The sequence below is a fragment of the Podarcis cretensis genome (genome assembly GCF_951804945.1).
Source record: "Podarcis cretensis genome assembly, chromosome: 12".
In the NCBI taxonomy this organism is placed as follows: domain Eukaryota; kingdom Metazoa; phylum Chordata; class Lepidosauria; order Squamata; family Lacertidae; genus Podarcis; species Podarcis cretensis.
This window is the reverse complement of record NC_137181.1, coordinates 2,217,164-2,238,465: the sequence shown is the minus strand read 5'-3', so window position 1 is coordinate 2,238,465 and position 21,302 is coordinate 2,217,164. Positions and strand designations below refer to the sequence as shown.

The window sequence follows — 21,302 nt, the reverse complement described above, 5'->3', positions numbered from 1 at the left end:
GGGTACCATAGAGAGAGGGGGGAGAGAGGACGTGGGAGGACTGCCAAGCATTGAGCTGGGAGAAAACAAAGGGAGCCCACGCTGGAGGTGCCTCTGGGGCCGGAGGGTGAGTTTTGGGGGGCCGGGGGGGCCTGGGAGGAGGGAGGGGGAGGAAGAGGGGAAGGGGAGGAAGAAAGACCCCCAATATCCTGTGCCCCCTCCCCAACTGGAACAGATGGAGCACATTATTATTATTATTATTATTATTATTAATTGCATTCATTATTATTCCATAGAACTGGTGTGGCAGCTGCTATCCTGTTGCTTCATTATTTCTATTGCTGGTGCATTTGCCATTTGGAGGAATTCTTGTTCGCTGCCGCCGTTTCTAGTCTACTGCTATTTTATTTTATTTTATTTATTATTCCTTATTATTTTACAGGCTATCCTAGTCCTTTGCCGTTGGCATTCATTGCTAGTGCATTTGCCGTTTCGAGGAATTCGTCTTCGCTGCAGCCCCGCTTCAGTCTATTGCTACTATTTTATTAACCAGGATTATTTCTTGCATCTTTTACTATTCCATGGAATCGCAGGGATGCAGAGATGGGAGGGAGAGATTCATTGCCCTTCAGGGCCAAATAGTCCAAAAATAACAACCCCCCCCGACCCCATTCAGTGCAGGAATCACAGCTCATCACAGGAGCCACAAATATTTGGTACCATATACACTCATTGATTTTCAAGTCGTTATGAGTTGCCCGTGTTGCAAAAAGGTCTCCAAGGGTTTATAGCCATAATTGTAAATACATTATGCTGCACAGGGTGGGTGGGTGTGGGTGTGTCAAATGATGCACTAAACATTAACGTTTTCAGAAGAACAACCTGCCCTATATTGCACATACAGCCCCCCCCCCAAAAAAAACCTAACTCCACCCCCATAACATTCACTGGAAACTTGGGAAGCAGACTTAAGTGGAGAAAGAAACCATTTCATAGAATCCTAGAGTTGGAAGAGACCACAAGGGCCACAAGGGCCATGGAGTCCAACCCCCTGCCAAGCAGGAAACACCATCAGAGCACTCCTGACATATGGTTGTCAAGCCTCTGCTTAAAGACCTCCAAAGAAGGAGACTCCACCACACTCCTTGGCAGCAAATTCCACTGTCAAACAGCTCTTACTGTCAGGAGGTTCTTCCTAATGTTTAGGTGGAATCTTCTTTCTTGTAGTTTGGAACCATTGCTCCGTGTCCGCTTCTCTGCAGCAGCAGAAAACAACCTTTCTCCCTCCTCTATGTGACATCCTTTTATATATTTGAACATGGCTATCATATCACCCCTTAACCTCCTCTTCTCCAGGCTAAACATGCCCAGCTCCCTTAGCCGTTCCTCATAAGGCATCGTTTCCAGGCCTTTGACCATTTTGGTTGCCCTCCTCTGGACACGTTCCGGTTTGTCAGTGTCCTTCTTGAACTGTGGTGCCCAGAACTGGACACAGTACTCCAGGTGAGGTCTGACCAGAGCAGAATACAGTGGCACTATTACTTCCCTTGATCTAGATGCAATACTCCTATTGATGCAGCCCAGAATTGCATTGGCTTTTTTTGCTGCTGCGTCACACTGTTGGCTCATGTCAAGTTTGTGGTCAACCAAGACTCCTAGATCCTTTTCACATGTACTGCTCTCAAGCCAGGTGTCACCCATCTTGTATTTGTGCCTCTCATTTCAGTCCATCAAAGCCTCCCAGCCTTTGCACCCAGAGCCAGGGCTTCGGAAGGGGGTTGGGCTAGAGGACCTTTGGGAGACCCTGCCAACTCTACAATTCTAGGGTTCTGTGGCTTCTGGGGCTTGCAAGAGGCCACTGGTGCAGGGGGAGGGGTGTAGGAGATGTGCCCCCCCCCAGGATGGTCAGACCTCAAGGAAGGGGGTGCGTGTGTGCCCAGGTCAGGAGCAGCAAGCGACCTGGGCAGTCAAGGGAGACAGCTTGCAGCTCCTGCCTTTGGAATCATAGAACTGTAGAGTATTAGGGGTCCCCCAGGGGTCATCCAGCCCAACCCGCTGTGACGCAGGAATCACAGCCAAAGAATCCCAGATGGAGGCCGTCCAACCTCTGTTTAAAAAGGCAGGAGAGTCCGCCACCTTCTGAGGGAGCCCTCTCCACCTTCAAATGGCTCTTAACATTGAGTTTGTCGGTTGAGAATCTGTCGGTTTGGGTCCCACCCCCAGGAGCAGCAGAAAAAAAGCTTCCTCCATCTCCCAGGTTCAGCCCCTGATGTCTCCAGGTAGGATGCAGCAGGTAGCAAATGATGCAGAAGACCCTTTCTGCAACCCATAGGAACAACGGAAGCCGCTTTCTGCCGGCAAGACACTTGGGTCCATTGAGCCCAGAGCTGTCTGCACTGGCTGGCAGCATCTCTCTGGGTTTGCAGGCGGGGTTCTCTCCCTGCGCTCCCTGGAAATCTGTTTCAGGGACTGGACCTGGGACCTTCTGCATGCCAAGCAGGGCTACAGCCCCTCCCCTGGAGAGCCCCCCACCAGCTGAAAACAGAGGAGACTATCTGGGCAAAGAGTCTTGACTTCCTACTAGGCAGCTTCCCAAGTCCTGGAGGGTGTCAGAGAGGAAAGCCAGCCAGTTGAGCAGGAAAGTTGGGTCCCTGCAATTATTATTATTACCTTTTTTATCCTGCAACGCCTGCAGTTTCATTTAACCCCTTTCTCTATTCGGTGTGAAGCTAGGGAGCTTCTCAACATTGCGACCGGATAGGCAAAATTTAGCAAGTTCGGTGAATTTTTCTCGGATGATTTAACCCGGATTTGCATGACCTGCTTCGGACTACAACTCCCATCAGCCAGAACCAGGTTGGGGGAGGCAGAATAAGAACTGTCAGGCGCCCTCTTTGTGGTCCTTCTGTCGGCAGGTGAAGACCTCCTTGTTCCAACAGGCCTCGGGGAACCGACTGCTTTTAATAGTTCAGTCTCTTCATCTCAGGGTTGTGAGTTCGAGCCCCACATGGGGTGAAAGATGGGTTGGACTAGATGACCCTTGGATTCCTCACAACTCTACAATCCTATGACTGGGCTGGTGCCATGCAAATATTAGCTGTGTGATTTCAATAGAGTTTATACATGCTTGTTGTTTTACTTCTAACAAAGTTTACTTGCTTTTAAATGCTCCCCCCCTGATGTTTTTAGAGGTTTGCATACATAACCTGCCTTGAGTCTTGTCAGAGTATTGATAATTAACAACAACAACAACAACAAGAACAGTAGAATTGAGTGCTCTGTTACTTTTATTGTTAGCCGCTCTGAGACCGGATTCGGCTGGGGAGGGCAGGATATAAATAAAATTTTATTATTATTTATTATTATTATTATTGAGCAACAAAGTCACGTAGCTTATAAAATTATTTAAATAAATATAACCCCCCCAAATAAAACCCTCCTCTTTTTTTTTTAAGTGATATTTATTAGAAGTTTCAAAAATTACAAAAAAAGGCAAAAGAGAGAACAACAAAAAATTAACAAAACATACACAACAGTACATCAAAAAAGAAAAAAAACACATAAATACCAATACACCAATAACAATAAAGAAAAAAACAACCCACATCCAATATTCCATATCTCCATCCTTCGTTTACTTGTTTCATCGACCTCCTCACACCTCCCTTTTTGTATTCTAGTTTAGTTATTTGTTTCAGCAAATTCTTTCCATCTTTCTCAATATTTATTGAATAATCTGTCTTAACATTCTAACCTATTAGTTAACTCAGCAAATCCTTTCCATCTTTCACTATATTCTGTCATTCAATTTACCTTAATTTATTTTAACCTTATCTTTATATAAAATACCTTAAAGCTTAAAACTTAAAGCTTAAAAAAACTCCTCCTTAAAGCTTAAAAAAAAACCCTCCTCTTCTCCCTTCCCAGCTGCTTATCATGCCTCTTCATTCCTCTCAGATCTGCACTGACGTCTGCTCCCCAAGTTTTGGTTGCCGAGCAAAGTGGGGGTGTCAGGAGCCTCCATCAGAGGCAGGTCAGCTTCGCACCTCTGCCCGGACCCAGCGTCATGGCGGAAGACATCGTGATTCAGGTGAGGAACTGATGTGGGGGCCTGGCAACGTCCTGGAGACGCACTCCCTTGAGTAAATGTAAACACCTAAGAAGTGACTACTGGATCAGGCCAAAGGGGGCCTTCTGGTCCAGGATCCTGGGCTCACAGCCAGACGCCTGCAGGAAACCCACAAGCTGGATCTGAACCTCCTCCCTCCGCCGCCACAGTTTCTGGCAATTGGGATTCAGAAGCATCACTGCCTCTGACTGTGGAGGCAGAGCCATCCAATTATTATTATTATTATTATTATTATTATTATTATTATTAATTAAGAATTTCAACATAGCAAATTATCAAAACATATCATCTTCATTATTTCCCTGCCCCTTTTTTCCCTCCCTCCTCCCCCCCAGACTTCCCTCCGTTCCTCTCTCTGATTTCTCAATACATGTTATTCTCTGCATATTGTAAAATTATATAAATCCTAACATTATCTGTTTATTATGTGAACCGTCAATAAATCTGTGTATGTTCATTCAAAGCCTGCCAAGGAGTCTGATTCATTTTGTTATCTTTTTAAGTAGTTTGTAAAAAGTTCCCGTTCTTCTTTGAAGTCACATTTGTCCTTATCTCTCAATTTGTATGTCAATTTCGCCAGTTCTGCATAATTCATCAGCTTTTCTTTTCTTTTTTTTTTAATGATATTTATTAAGTTTCACAAAATATAACAAACTTCGAAACAACACAACAAACATCAGAAATACAAACAATATCAAAAATCATAAGAAAAAAAAAACATAAAAAAGATTCAACATAATAATAAAAGAAACATTAAAAGAAAACTCTGGTTCATTCTAATAGTCTTCAAAACCTTATTTTCCTTGCTTCCTCCCGCCTTCCCTTCTTGTATTCCACTTTAAAAGTTTTTTCAGCAAGCTCATTCATATTCGTTTTATCCTTTATCTTTCCCTTTATACTCTTCCTTATCCTAATCACTGGAACCCCATCATTTCATTTACACTGCCCTTAGCACTCATAGATTTTACAATGATTTTGTAGATAAACTTTGAACTTCTTCCAGTCTTCTTCCACCAACTCTTCTCCTTGATCTCGGATTCTGCTGGTCATTTCTGCCAATTCCATATAGTCTATTACTTGTATCTGCCATTCTTCCAGGGTGGGTAGGTCTTGTGTCTTCCAGTGTTTTGCAATGAGTATTCTTGCTGCTGCAGTAGCATACATAAAAAAGGTTCTATCCTTCTTTAACACCAATTGGCCGACCATGCCCAGGAGAAAGGCCTCTGGTTTCTTTAGGAAAGTGTATTTAAATACCTTTTTCATTTCATTATAAATCATCTCCCAGAAAGCCTTGATCCTTGGGCACGTCCACCAAAGGTGAAAGAATGTACCTTCAATCTCTTTACATTTCCAGCATTTATTATCGGGCAAATGATAGATTTTTGCAAGCTTGACTGGGGTCATGTACCACCTATACATCATTTTCATAATATTCTCTCTTAAGGCATTACATGCCGTAAATTTCAAACCGGTGGTCCACAAGCGTTCCCAGTCAGCGAACATAATATTATGACCAATATCTTGTGCCCATTTTATCATAACAGATTTGACCGTTTCATCCTCAGTATTCCACTTCAGCAGCAAGTTATACATTCTCGACAATACCTTAACCCTGGGTTCTAGTAATTCTGTTTCCAGCTTCGATTTTTCCACCTGGAAGCCATTCTCCCTGTCCAAATTATAGGCCTCTCTTATTTGAAAGTAATGTAACCAGTCACGCACCTTATCTTTAAGTTTCTCATAACTCTGCAATTTCCATTTATCTCCCTCCTGCTCCAAAATTTCACAATATTTTGGCCATTTAGATTCCATGTTAAGTTTTTTTAAGGCCTTAGCCTCCATTGGAGAGAGCCACCTTGGGGTTTTATTCTCCAAAAGATTTTTATATCTGACCCAGACATTAAACAACGCTTTCCTGACAATATGGTTTTTGAACGACCTTTGTACTTTATCCTTGCCATACCACAAATATGCATGCCATCCAAAAGCATTATCATACCCTTCCAGATCAAGAATGTCTGTGTTCTCAAGAAGTAGCCATTCCTTCAGCCAGCAAAAAGCTGCCGCCTCATAATATAGTTTAAAGTCCGGCAGGGCAAACCCCCCTCTCTCCTTCACATCAGTAAGAATTTTATATTTAATTCTGGGCTTTTTGCCCTGCCAGACAAATCTAGAAATTTCTTTTTGCCACTTCTTGAAACAATCCATCTTGTCAATTATCTGTAACGATTGAAACAGAAACAATAGTCTTGGCAATACATTCATTTTAATAACTGCTATTCTACCCAGTAAGGATAATTTTAAATTTGTCCATATTTCAAGATCTTTTTTCACTTCAGACCAACATTTTTCATAGTTATCCTTAAATAAATTAACATTCTTTGAAGTCATGTTCACCCCTAGGTATTTTGTTTTTTTCACCACTGTTAAACCTGTTTCTCTCTGAAACCTATCCTTCTCCATTTGTGTTAAGTTCTTCTCTAAAACCATAGTTTTTGATTTGTTGAGTTTAAACCCTGCCACTTGACCAAACTCTTGTATTAATTCCAAAGCTCTTCTAGTACTAGGGATTGGCTCCTGTAATGTCAAAACTAGGTCATCTGCATAGGCTTTTAATTTATAATGTTTCACTCCGACCTGTATACCCTGAATCTGTTGGTCCCTTCTAATCGTGTTCAGCAATATCTCCAGGACTGAAATAAAAAGTAGAGGGGAAATTGGGCAGCCTTGTCGTGTCCCTTTCTCTATCTTGACTTCTTCTGTAACCGCATTATTCACAATTAACTTTGCCTTTTGTTCAGAATAAATCGCCCCTATACCGTTTCCAAACCTTTCTCCCACCCCCATCCCTTGCAAATTTTTCTTCATAAAACTCCAAGAGATATTATCAAAGGCTTTCTCAGCATCAATAAATATCAATACTGCTTTCGTATTGATATTAACTTGTAATTTTTCCAAAATATCAATTAAATTCCTTGTGTTATTTGACATATGTCTACCTGGAAGAAAGCCTGCTTGGTCTTTATGTATAATTCCTGCCAAAACTTTTTTTAGTCTTTTAGCTAAAATATCTGCAAAAATTTTATAATCCACATTAAGTAGGGAAATGGGGCGGTAGTTCTTAAGCTGTGTCTTTTCCGCTTCATTTTTCGGTATAAGAGTGATGTAAGCATCTTTCCACGACTCCGGCGCTCTTTTCCCCTCCATAATTTCATTGCAAACCTCCATTAGTGGTTGAATTAAATAGTCTTTCATCACTTTATAATATTTGGAGGAAAGCCCGTCTGGGCCTGGAGACTTGCCGAGTTGCAAATTCTTTATGGCACCTTCAACCTCCTGTTCAGAAATTTTTTCATTCAATATTAGTTTGTTCTCTTGCGAAATATTTTGTAATCCATTTGTTTCTAAAAAATTCGTCAATCTTGGTCTCATTCTATGGCCCTTGTGCATACAATTGTTTAAAATATCTCTGGAAACAATCTTTAATCTCCTGTGGGTTTTGTACATTCCTTCCATTTACTTCAAGATTAGTCACAGTGTTTAATTTTTGTCTTTTCTTCAGCTGCCATGCTAGCAGCTTTCCACACTTATTAGCTGATTCAAAAGTTCTTTGTCTCATTTGTTTAATCTTCCATTCTATGTCCTGATTAACCAGTTTCAAGTATTGTGCCTGATATAATTTAATTTCTCGCAGGATCTCCTGTGACTTTCTTGCCATTGTTCTTTCATTGGGGTTTCCTCATTCTTCCATCCTCGTGCTATCAAGACTCTTGCCGCCGTTGTAGCATACATAAATAAATTCTTTATTTTCCTTGGCAGGTCTTTTCCTACCATCCTTAACAAAAATGCTTCTGGTTGTTGTTTTTTACAAATGTTAATTTAAACATTTTCTTCAATTCATTATATGTCATTTCCCAAAAAAAAATAATTTCTCTGCATTCCCACCACATATGGTAAAAGGTCCCTTCTTTTTCTTTACATTTCCAACATATGTTTGACCCGGTTGAGGCAGAGCCATCCTGACTAGGAGCCATCAAGATCCTTCGTGAATTTGTCTATTCCTCTTTTAAAGCCTCCTGTCGCTTTCTCCTGTGGGAGGGAGTTCCGAAGATTAATGATGTGCTGCTTTAGAGTCTTCGTCACAGAGGGGGGGAGCCTTTGGCTCTCCAGAAGTCACTGAACTCCCACTATCACTGTTCTGACCTGCTTTTACCTTTGTCTTCCGTGTGTTAGAATAATAGGATCTTAGAGCTGGAAGGGACCCCAGTGGTCATCTATTCCAACCCCCGGCAATGCAGGAATCTCAGCTCAAGCATCCATGACAGATGGCCACCCAACCTCCAAGGAAGGAGAGTCCACCACCTCTCAGAGGAGTCTGTTCCACTGCTGAACAGCTCTGACTGTCAGAAAGTTTCTCCGAATGTTTAGCCGGAATCTCCTTTCTTGCAACTTGAAGCCATTGGTTTGAGTCCTACCCTCCAGAGCAGGAGAAAACAAGCACACTCCTTCTTCCATGAGATATTTGAAGATGGCTCTCCTATCTCCTCTCAGTCTCCTCTTTTCCAGGCTAAACATCCCTAACCTCACCAACTGTTCCTCCCAAGGCTTCGTCTCCAGACCCTTGATCATCTTGGTCACCCTCCTCTGCACACCTTCTAGTTTGTCAACCTCCTTCTTAAATTGTGGTGCCCAGAACTGGACACAGTATTCCAAGTGTGGTCTGACCAAGGCAGAATTGAGTGGTGCTATCACCTCCCTTGATCTGGACACTAGACATCTGTTGATGCAGCCTAGAATACCATTAGCTTTTTCAGGCTGCTGCATCACAGTGTTGACTCGTGTTCAGCTTGTGGTCCATCAAGACCCCAAGATCCTTTTCACATGTGCTGCTAGTAAGCCAGGTGTCCCCCATCCTGTATCTGTGCATCTGGTTTTCCTGCCTAAGTGCAGAACTTTACATTTGTCCCTACTGAAATTCATTCTGTTAGTTTGGGTCCAGTTCCCCCAATCCGTTAATGTCATTTTGAATTCTGATTCTGTCTCCTGCGACATTAGCTGCCCCTCCCACTTTGGTGCAATCTGCAAATTTGATTAACATCCCCTCAATTCCTTCATCCAAGTCATTTATAAAGATGTTAAACAACAACTTGCCCAGGACAGAGCCCTTCGGCACCCCACTTGTCACTTTTTCCCAGGGTGATGAGCAGCCATTAATGAGTGCTCTTTGGGTTCAGTCGGTCAGTCAACCAACAGGATGGCCTAGGCAGGTACAAATTTTATTTGTTTAGCAGCTGTAAGCCATGAAAAAACAGCAACCCAGAAAGAACATCGTGATTTAGTTCTTCGTTTCCTGCCTGTCAGGGCAAATAAGGAAGCAGAGCAAAGCAAGACAAGGTCTCATTGTCTGAAAGAAACAGAAATAGAAAATCATAATTGTGCATTGATGATACCAGGTTGTTATACGTGACACTTGTTTCAGAAGTATTTGCACCTGCAAAGGTTTCGGGACAGACTCGCTGCTTCGTTTCCAATCAGTGAAGGTCCCAGACCTTTCTGCTGAAATCCTGAAATTGTCCATGCCACAAGTATTCCAGAGGCTGGTATGCAAACAATTTTTGAGTAGACTTACTGAAATTCATGGACCTAACTTAGTCTCATACAAGAGAGGCAAGTGGACAAGGAAACCGCTGCTTTTTAATCAGCCTGGCATGGTTTTGTTACCTGTGCAACATTGATGGAACATGGCTTCTGAGAAGACAAGGCGATTTGCGGAACCTTCATTTAAAAACGGAAATGGCTTAAAAGTTAAATGTGATTCAACAGACATTTGGTGCTTCTGGGCAGGGAGGGGGATTAGAATCATAGAATCGTAGAGGTGGGAGGGATCCTCAATGTCATCTAGTCTGACCCCCTGTAATGCAGGGATCTCAACTGAAGCATCTCTGACAGGTGGCCGTGTAGAAACAAAACAGCAGATGGATTGTTTTGGGGCAGATGGATTGTTTTAAGAAATTAGCTGCGTGTGAATCACTGTTTATCGCTGATGCAAACTGCAAATAAAGACAAATGCAATAGGGGGGAAATGGACTTGTAGACTTGGAAGAGACCTTGAGGCTCATCTAGTCATCTAGCCCTCTGGAAGGCAGGAACTAGAGCTAAATTTAGGCATGTTTATTTATTTCAGTGGATCTGCTCTGAATAAAGGTTGGCGGAATACCACCCTGAAGTAGTCCTGGTTTTGTTCCAGCAGAGTGTTCTTCCAGCAGAGCGTTCTTCCAGCCAAAAACAATGTCCTGAGATCTGCAGATGAAGGGCCCTAAGGAAGTCAGACTATCCTCCACCAGGGCCAGGGCCTTCTCAGTGATGGCTCCAACCTGGTGGGATGCTCTGTCCCAGGAGACTAGGGCCCTTCAGGATTTAGCCTCCTTCCGTTGGGCCTGTAAGGCAGAGCTATTCCGCCTGGCCTTTAATTTGAATTCAGCCTGATCCTCTGTTCCCTTTCCCCCTCTCCTCTTCTGTGAAGAAACCCTTTCTGGGACCCCACATTTAAATTCTTCCCTGGTCTCCTTGCTGGCCCAAGTAGGACCAACTTGGCCAGTTACCCCTGGTGATCACTTGATGTCTACTGACTGGGTTCCCCCCTCCCCCAAAATGACCCCTGATTTTTTGAATTTTATTGATATTGATGCTGCATTTTAGATTGTATTTTTTGCTGTTTTTAAGTCACATTTTAATCAATGCTTTATATTTGCTGTTAGCCGCCCTGAGCCCAGTTTTTAAAGCGGGAAGGGCTGGGTAAAAATAAAAAAATTATTATTATTATTTATTATATAAAATTAATTACTACTACTAATAATAATGATGCAACAGCGTTGGAGCAGCATGACAGAACAACTAAGGAAACTGGCTGTTGTGCAGACGGAACCGTAGGAATCCCCACGAATGCACTGTTATTATTACATCAGTGGTACTTTGCAGAATACACCTGGGAGATGCCACCAGTGTGTGTGTGGAGAGCAGGGCAATGAAAGTTTACCTGGAACAAATGCAGAAAATATGGCTCTCTCTTTAATCAACGGAACCAGGGGGGAAACGCTTGGAATTAGCTGGCAGGTTTCCTGGCAAGGAATGGCTTGACCATTCAGGAGCTGCTCTGACCGCCTTTGTCTTTGCAGGACATGGTGACGTTTGAGGACGTTGCCGTCTCGTTCTCCCCCGAAGAATGGGAGATGATGGAGGACTGGCAGAGGGAGCTGCACTGGGAGGTGATGATGGAAAACTACAGAATGCTCATCTCTCTGGGTAAATGCCCCTCTTCCCTTTCACGGCGGGGTCCCGGGTCTTCTTATCTGTGGGGCAGAACATGGGGGACATTCTGTATGGGTAATAATAATCTGTTGGAAGCCACTCTGGGCGGCTTCCCACAAATCTAAAAGCATAAGAAGACATCAGGCATTTAAAACGTCCCTCCCCCCCCCCATTTTTTTTTATTCATTTTATAACACAACTGAACAACACAAACAAAAAAACAAAAACAAAACAAAACAAAACAATACAAATTCTTGTCTTATCCTTATTTTTTCTAAACATTGTTAGGTGAGCTTCCCCAAGTCCCCCCTATCTGATTTTCATTTTACCTCATCTTTAGCAGTTTACATATATCATAATTTTTAACCATATTTTTTATCACACTTACTTTTACCATACAAATCTTCATATTTTATCCCTTACAAGTAATACTATTTTAAAATACACTATCTTCTACTTCTAACCCTACAGCCTATATCCACTTCCAAAGCTGTTCTAAGATTTAAATATTAACATATTTTTTCAAATATTCTTTAAACTTCTTCCAATCTTCTTCCACCGTCTTTTCTCTCTGGTCCCAGAGTCTCCCAGTCAGTTCGGCAAGTTCTATATAGTCCATCATTTTCATCTGCCATTCTTCAATAGTTAGTAAATCTTGTTTCTTCCAATTCTTCGCTAGTAATATTCTTGCAGCTGTTGTGGCATACAGGGGAAAAAAGTAACATCCTTTTTGGGGATTTCACCCCCCACTATACCAAGTAAAAAGGCTTCTGGTTTCTTAATAAATGTGTTTTTCAATGCTTTTTTCAGTTCATTATAAATCCTTTCCCAGAAGACTTTTACCTTGGGGCATGTCCACCACATGTGGTAAAAGGTTCCTTCTTTTTTCTTACATTTACAGCATTTATTATCATGAGCAGGAGCGTTCGGCAGAGTCAAGGCACAACCGCTGATCTTGGCGGTGTCGGCTTGCTCCATCCTGGTGCCTTTCAGATGTCCGGGACTACAAATCCCATCAGCCCCAGCCAGCACAATGGGAATTGTAGTCCAAAAAGAACTGGAGGCTGCTTTGTTTCTGTATATAGTGGTGCCCCGCAAGACGAATGCCTCGCAAGACGGAAAACTCGCTAGACGAAAGAGTTTTCCATTTTGGAGGTGCTTCGCAAAACGAATTTCCTATGGGCTTGCTTCGCAAGATGAAAATGTCTTGCGAGTTCCTGCGGGTTTTTTTCCCTCCCCCCCCCCTTTTTCTAAGCCGCTAAGCCGCTTATCCGCTAAGCCGATAAGCTGCTAAAAGCCGCTAAAAGCCGCTAGTAGCGTTAATCCGCTAAGCCGTCAATGGGCTTGCTTCGCAAGACGAACAAACCACTAGACGAAGAGACTCGCGGAACGGATTAATTTCGTCTTGCGAGGCACCACTGTACATAGTTAACATATGAGAAATGCCCTCAGCAACAAATGTGAGGCAGAAGATAATATTTGCTTCTCCAGCTGCTTGGGACAATATAGCTTGTGAGGGCTTGTGCTCTTCGCTGAGGCTGCCTTGCAGAGCCTGGACTTTAATGGCAGCAAAGATGGCAAGAGAGGGTCTCTGGGATTTTGGCTGAAGCCTGGAGTTAATCCAACATTAGTCCAACAAGCACCAGGGTCTCCCTCCCAGGGAAATGTCCCTCCCTTTAGCATCTCCACTTCCTAACATGAGCCGGTCAGCAGGCCCAGATCTAAGCACTATACATAAAATCAGGAGTCACAGCGAAAGGACCCCTGACATCTGGCCATCCAATGATTCCTTAAAATCTCCTTAAGTCAAGGATTTCTGAGTTTCCATAAATGCCTCCCCCATTGCTGCTCATATACAACATTCCTCTTCGTTTTGTTAAATAATTTTATATTAATTTTCAATTATCAAAATCCAATAACAGCCACATTTTTCCAATGTCAAATTACAATTCACATCCAAATATATATCAGATATAAAGCCAATTATACAATTTGTGTGACTTCCCTTGTGCTGGGTTTTGGGGTGTAACGCAACAGCCACCCCTAAGTCTTCCGGTACAGAGAGAATGACTAATAATAACAATAATAATAATAATTTTATCATTTATACCCTGCTTGTCTGGCTGTGTTGCCCAGTTTGGCCATTTGGGGGCATGTAGTGGCAATACGGCCTAGGCTTAAACTCCTTGAAATCTTCCCAAAATTCTCTTCCTGATTAAGGGAGACATGGATCGTGTTTCTCTTTGCTTTCCTGTCTCTCGCCTGCCTCTTCCAGCTTTACATTCGGAGCTGCCTACATTTCAGGTCCAACTCTGTTTTGAAAGTGGTTTGTGTTCAAAATTGCTGCCTCTGAGTTTCCGACAGAACTTGCCAACTGGGATGGAGAGGGGGCTAAGTGGGGGAAAGAGGAATTTGCTCCATTATCTGTTTCAGCCACAGCTCCTAGCAGAAGCTTCAGATGAGCATAGAATCATAGAATTGTAGAGTTGGAAGGGACTCAAAGGTCATCTAGCCCAACCCCCTGGAATGCCGGAATCTCAGCTAAATAATAACAATAATATTTTTTTTTAATATCCCGCCCTCCCTAGCCAAGACTGGGCTCACGGCGGCTAACACCAGGTAAAAACAATTGATTAAAATACAACTTAAAAACAAGTACAACATTAAAATGCAGCCTCATTTCAGTAGAAACTCAAATCAAAAACTTTTTTGGGATGAAAACATCAAATTTTGACTAAGGCCAACTATCCAGACTGGTCCTATGTGGGCCAGAAAAAAGCCAAGGAAGTCCCCAAATAGGAGTTCCATCAAAGATGGGGAAAGGAAAAAGGAAAGAGGGGATCAAGTTGATTCCAAGCCAAAGGCCAGGCGGAACAACCCTGTCTTACAGGCCCTGTGGAAAGAAATCAGATCCTGCAGGGCCCTGGTCTCATGAGGCAGAGCGTTCCACCAGGCCGGAGCCAACACTGAAAAGGCCCTGGATCTGGTTGAGGCTAATCTGACTTCCTTAGGGCCCGGGACCAGTAGGGTGTCGCTCTTTATGGACCTTAAGGTCCTCCGTGGGGCAGACCAGGAGAGGCAATCCCGTAGGTACGAGGGTCCTAGGCAGATGGCCATCCAACCTCTGCATAAAAACCTCCAAGGAAGAAGAGCCCACCTCCTTCTGAAGGAGACCTTTCCACTGTTGAACGGCTCTTGCCGTCAGAAATTTCTCCCTGATGTTTAGTCGGAATCTCCTTCCAAGAACCGCGGTTTCTTCACCTGCACTTAGAGACCTGAACGTGATGTTCCTAAGATGTGTGCTCTCTGGGCCCACCTTGTTCTTAAGGTGCGGTCGAAGTCACAGCGATCTTTTGGCAAAGAATCTTTTGGCATTAGCTGACATGACGTGCTCCGCAGCTGCAGTTCTCCTGGGAATGTAACTTGTCGGTGCTGGTTTACTGGGAATATCTCTCGCTTCTTCCTAGCCAGGGGAGGATCCCTTTACACATATATATATACGGTATATAAACATGGAAATTTATATCTGAATCAGATTGGATTGCGAGAAGCCACGTTTTTGTAACCCCACCTTTCGGCAGGGATGTGATCGGCTCAAGCCGAGCCTTTGCCATTTAGTGAGCTAGGAATATGGATCACCAGGGCCAGAATTATTGATTGCCATTGATTATATTTATTTCTCACTTTCTTGCACCAAAGTGTCCCAAATTAGCTTACAGGATATAAACAGGAATAACAAGAAGTGTTGACACCAAATATAAAAAACAGCAACCAAGCAAGGCCTAAAGTGCTCACCATATGTGTGTGTGTGTGTGTGTTTAATATAATATAATATAATATAATATAATATAATATAATATAATATAATATAATATAATGCTATATATTTTTATATAAGGAGATATCTATCTATCTATCTATCATCTATATCATCTATCTATCTATCATCTATCTAGCTACATATTTATATTTATGTATATAAATATAATAAATACTACGTAAATATGTGTGGGGGGGTATTTATTATGTTTCTACACCTCTTGATTGTAAAAACAACAAACAACCTCAAAATGCATCACAATGAGAATAAAACTATCAGTAAAAAGCTATACTTTAAAACATTCAAAAGATAAAATCAGGAAAAACTGAAAGCAGATTAAAAACGTAAATTGACATTCCGCATGTCTGGACAGGCTCGTCTAAATGAAAAATGTTTTTAGCAGGTGCCAAAGAGAGTGGATCAAAGGTGCCTGCTATCAGTAGGCAGGGATTGCTGCACCAAAAGACTGATTTCTTCCAAAGGCAGAGCGGGTATTCTGTGGCACCTTTGGCAGTGCCAATTCTGCATGTGGGGCAAGGCGATTCCCAAGGTGTCCGGGGCTTTATGCACTAAGAGTCACACCTTGAACCTGGCCAGGTAGAAAAAAACAGCCCCTGTAGCCTGCCTCACAGCGTATCTAGCCACCCTCAGCCTAGCTGAATACAAAATGCTTTTGCCTAAAAGCAGGCAGCAGTGGTGCCAGCCGTGCTTCCCTGGGGAGAGCATTCCACAAGCCGGGAGCCACCCCTTAAAAGCCCCTCTTCTCATATTGCCACCCTTTGCATCTTGGAAACTGGACCCAGAGACTGACCCTTCACATACCGTATTTTTCGTCCTATAGGGCGCACCGGCCCATAGGACGCACCTCGTTTTTTTTTGGGGGGGGGAGGAATAAAAAAAAATTATTTCCCCCCCAGCCACGGCTGCTGCCCCAAGCCTTGCGCACACCTGCCTGAAGCACGGAGCACCCTCCGGAGGGCTCCGCGTGCTTCGGGCGGCAGGCTGCCGCCCCAAGCCTTGCGCGCTCGGCAGGACCTCCCGCCTGGCGCGCATCGCTTGCAGACACTCGCGGGGGCTGCAGGCTGCTGCCCCCAAGCCTTGTGAGCCCGCAGGAACTCCCGCCGGGCTTGCAAGGCTTGCGGATAGCTTCCTGAAGCCTGGAGAGCGAGAGGGGTCGGTGCGCACCGATGCCTCTCGCTCTCCAGGCTTCAGGGAAAGCCTGCATTCGCCCCATAGGATGCACACACGTTTCCCCTTCATTTTTGGAGGGGAAAAAGTGCGTCCTATGGGGCGAAAAATACGGTAGGTTTCCCAGACAACCTCGTAACAGTAGCATTTCTGACATCTGTAATTGGAAGTCCAAATCACGGGCTACCTGAGATCTTGCAGTCAGCTTTGAACCCGGGATTACATGCAGAACCCGTGATCTCCTGCTTTCTCTCCTTTAAGAAACCTGACTTTTATTGTTTGTTCCATCTCGTGAGTCTGGGCACAGCAAGACCTTTTTGACGGGGGAAGGTGATGGACTCTCCTTCCTTGGAGTTTGGTTGGCCAACTGTCAGGGATTCCTCAGCTGTGATTCCTGCATGGGGGGGCGGGGGTTAGACCAGATGATCCCCAGGGGTCTTTCCAACTCTGCAATTCTAGGGTTCCCATTTCACAGACATCTGGGCTGGTTCTGCTGCAAGCTCGCTGTGCCTCTGATAGAATCATAGAATCATAGAGGTGGAAGGGACAACCAAGGATCATCAAGCCCACCCCCTGCAGTGTAGGTAAAGGTAAAGGGACCCCTGACCATTAGGTCCAGTCGCGGCCAACTCTGGGGTTGCGGTGTTCATCTCGCTTTATTGGCTGAGGGAGCCAGCGTTTGTCCACAGACAGCTTCTGGGTCATGTGGCCAGCATGAATAAGCCGCTTCTGGCGAACCAGAGCAGCCCATGGAAACGCCATTTACCTTCCCACCAGAGCGGTACCTATTTATCTACTTGCACTTTGACGTGCTTTCGAACTGCCAGGTTGGCAGGAGCAGGGACTGAGCAACAGGAGCTCACCCCATCACGGGGATTCGAACCGCCGACCTTCTGATCGGCAAGCCCTAGGCTCTGTGGTTTAACCCACGGCGCCACCCGCGGCAGTGTAGGAATCACTGCTAAATAATCCTTGGTGGCCATTGTCTAGAAACCTCCAAGGAAGCAGAGTCCGATACCTCCCAAGGGAGTCAGTTCCACAGTCAGACAGCTCCTACCACCAGAAAGTTTGTCCTGATATTTTGCCCGAATTCTCGCCAGCTGAATCCGTTCTCATGCTCACCCTCTTGCTATGTGAATCTTTCCATGTCCCAGGAAACGACCTCTACCTCCTTTCCTCGAGTGGAATGTTCTGGAACACGTCGGACGAAGAAAATGTCCCCGTTGAGCCGCAGAGAGGTCCCGCGATGGGGTCTCCGGAGACTTCGCCCCTCCGTAGCCTCAAGGGCCAAACGGAGATGGAGGAAGCCTTCGTGCCGGAGCAGCAACCTTTGCCGCGGGGCACCAGCCCTGCGGGGAGCCCGTATCCCTGCCCGCTGTGTGAGCAGTGCTTCCGGGGCAGGAAGGAACTCGACCGGCACCAGAGGAGCATCCACCTGGGGGACAAACCCCACGGGTGCGAGGAGTGCGGGAAAGCCTTCCGAGACAAGAGCGACCTTCGCGTCCATCAGAGAATCCACACGGGGGAGAAGCCCTTCCCCTGTGAGGTCTGCGGCAAATCCTTCCGGGAGAAGAGCAAGCTCATCGTGCACCAGAGGATCCACACGGGGGAGAAGCGCTGCGTTTGCCAGGAGTGCGGGAAATCCTTCCGGGACAAGCATTACCTTCGGGACCATCAGAGAATCCACGCGGGCGAGCGGCCCTACCACTGCGAGGACTGCGGCAGGAGCTTCCGGACACGGAGCCATTTCACCCTGCACCAGAGGATCCACACGGGGGTCAAGCCCTACGTCTGCAACGAGTGCGGAAAGACCTTCGTCCAGAAGAGCAACCTCGTCAGCCATCAGAGAATCCACACCGGCGAGAAGCCCTTCCCTTGCGAGGAATGCGGGAAGATGTTCCGGGACCGGAAAACCCTCCGGTACCACCGGAGGATTCACATGGGGGAGAAACCCTACCCATGCCAGGAGTGCGGCAAGACCTTCCGGGACAAGAGCAGCCTGACGGTCCATCAGAACATCCATTCCGGGGAGAAGCCCTTCATCTGCTGGGAATGCGGGAGGAGCTTCCGGGAGAAGATGTACCTGAAGGATCATCAGAGAATCCACACTGGGGAAAAGCCCTTCTCTTGCCAGGAGTGCGGGAAGACGTTCAGAGCCAAGAGGACCCTCACGTACCACGAGAGGATCCACACGGGGGAGAAGCCCTTCCCCTGCCTGGAGTGCGGCAAGACCTTCCGGGGCAAGAGCAGCCTGACGGTTCACCAGAGGATCCACTCGGGAGAGAAGCCGTTCATGTGCTGGGTCTGCGGGAGGAGCTTCCGGGAAAAGATGTACCTCCGGGAGCACCAGAAAATACACCTCGAGGAGAAGCCCTACCCCTGCGGGGACTGCGAGAAGAGCTTCGTCCACAAGAACCACCTCATCCGCCACCAGAAATTCCACGTGGCCTTCTCCATCCAGTGAAGGTGGACGGTGCCATAAGGACAACGCCAGAGGACCCTCGCATGACGGGGGCCGGCCTTTTCGGCCCAGCAAGTCCAACCGCACGGAGGGTTCCCTCCATTTGCTCCGCTGCGTGTTCTGGGTTCGGATTCTGTATAAAGCCGGTGGCAGGGAGTAGCGTTAGGAGTTAGAAAGAGTCCTGAGACCCAGAGGGGCGATTTTAGCTGCTAAATACCGCACCCCGTAAGCGACGAGGCTCCTTCCTCCGTTTCCGCAGCAACCGTTTTGCCTTGGGAAGCGGTTGCATTTATCCTACTGTAGTTGTGTCGAGAGTTTTTGTGTGTGCGGGAGGCGGGACTGTGCATGGGATTTGCCAAATGAATAGTTAATTGTCGGTTTCGTTTCCCCCTTATTGTAAACGGCCTTGTGGGTTTTTGTTGGCTGAAAGAGGGCCTGTAGATTTGGGGTGGCGGGGAATAAACATCAAGATGTGTCTGGGAGCCGCAATAAAATCTATACACTTTGCTGTATGAATTGCTCTCATCCCCTTTCCCCTAAATGTACTTGGTGTGACATAAAGAAATCTGTTCTTTCACATGCCCTGAACCTGCTCCAAATAAATTCCCTTGGGCGGCTCCAAGCTTGTAATATTACGAGGGAGGAAAATGTTTCTCCACCTACGTTCTGTATGCCACGAATAAGTTTATGTGCCTTTCCCCCCAGACATGGGGATAGCAGTTGTGGTGGCCCCCTGATCTTGGTAGACTACAAATCACATCATCCCTGACCATTGGCCGCACTCGCTGGGGCTGATGGGAGTTGTAGTCCCAAGGATCTAGAAGGCACCAGGTTGACAAATGCTCCGCCTTCCCGCTGTCCCCCGAGCTTGTGGGGCTGGCGGTGGGGAGAAGCGCTGCTTTCCCCCACCGCCAGCCTCCAAATCAGGTCGGGTTTGGAGGCTGCTATCCGCAAGCCTTGGGAGCCCGGTGGGAACTAGCAGCCTGCAGCCCGAAGCCTGGGGCGCTCTGAAGGCTTGTGGATAGCTTCCTGAAGGCTGGAGAGCGAGAGGCATCGGTGCGCACCAACCCCTCTCGCTCTCCAGGCTTCAGCGAAAGCCTGCATTCGCTCCATAGGACGCACACACATTTCCCCTTAATTTTTGGAGGGGGGAAAGTGCGTCCTATGGGGCGAAAAATACGGTAATTTAATAAAGAATGTAATGCAACAAAGTTTGTTCAGTTACCTGTTTTCTATCAAAAATTATAGCATAATAACCAGAAAAAGGAAGCACAACTTGCTTAGGTTGATATGCAGTAGTTTTCCTTCATTTGAATGTAGCCAATGAACATGAGTCTTTAGGGAGCCAATAAACCTCGGAAATACACTTTCCCCCAAAGGTTTCCACAATCCGAGCATGAGATTGTGGGCAAGGAGGCTCACGTCATTAGCACCCAAAGGGATCCTGCTTCTCTTTTAGTCACAGCTTTGGATCCAGCACGGAGCAAGCAGGTCTCTGTGTCTCCAGCTTCCAGCTCAGCTCACCCACAATTCTCTGCCTGATTTCCCTCCTACTTAGCAGCCAGGCAAGGGAGGTGGAGGAAAGTCCCATCCATTAGTGTCAGGGAACTGCCATCAGTGCCGGAGGGAGAGAGCAAAATCCAGAGGGATTCCAGAGAGCGTCCCGGGATTGGGAGAGGCAGCCCATCTTCTGGGGAAGAGAATCAGCGTAGCACCAGTGGAGAAGGGGGGCAGATGGGGGAAGCGGCGAGGCGGTCCCATGACTCCTTGCCAGGGACCAGCGGGGAGAGTAGGGGTCCTCCGCTGCCCACGCCCTCCTTGCGCAGAAGGCTTTCGCGCAGAGAGAGTAGGAGGAGACTAGGCGTTAAAGAGCTTCTTTGCTGGAAGAAGTTCAAGAAACGCCCACTGACGGATTCTGCCAGTGATTGAGACAGCCACGGGTGAGTGGCTGACCGGACAGAAAAGGTTCAGTCAGGCAACCCAGCCAGGTGTTTGCACCGGCTTACGCACGAGCAACCCCTAGAACCATTACAATTAGTTTGGAGGACACCATCACTTAGAAGTTACTCTCGCAATTATTAATATTTATAAAATAGTAATAGTAATTTATTATTTGTACCCCGACCATCTGGCCGGGTTTCCCCAGCCACTCTGGGCAGCTTCCAACAAAGATTAAAAACACATTAAAAGGTCACATTAAAAACTTCCCTGAACAGGGCTGCCTTCAGATGTCTTCTAAATGTCAGGTAGTTGTTTATTTCCTTGACACCTGATGGGAGGGTATTCCACAGGGTGGGCGCCACCACCGAGAAGGCCCTCTGCCTGGTTCCCTGTAACTTTGCTTCTCGCAATGAGGGAACCGCCAGAGGCCTTCAGAGGTGCACCTCAGTGTCCGGGCTGAGCGATGGGGGTGGAGA

General features: G+C 45.9%; 1 protein-coding gene and 1 long non-coding RNA gene across 2 annotated transcripts in view; both read left to right on the top strand.

Moving 5' to 3' along the window:
* LOC307199339 overlaps positions 1-21,302 on the top strand; it is a 68,468-nt gene that overhangs the window by 33,050 nt on the left and 14,116 nt on the right. The window lies entirely within an intron of this gene.
* On the top strand, positions 31-19,502 carry LOC307199196 (uncharacterized protein). The gene is made up of 4 exons (XM_079946934.1): positions 31-106; positions 3,937-4,069; positions 11,284-11,410; positions 17,579-19,502. The coding sequence occupies exons 2-4, from the start codon at positions 4,046-4,048 to the stop codon at positions 18,886-18,888; spliced, it is 1,461 nt and encodes a 486-aa protein (XP_079803060.1). The 5' UTR covers positions 31-106; positions 3,937-4,045; the 3' UTR covers positions 18,889-19,502.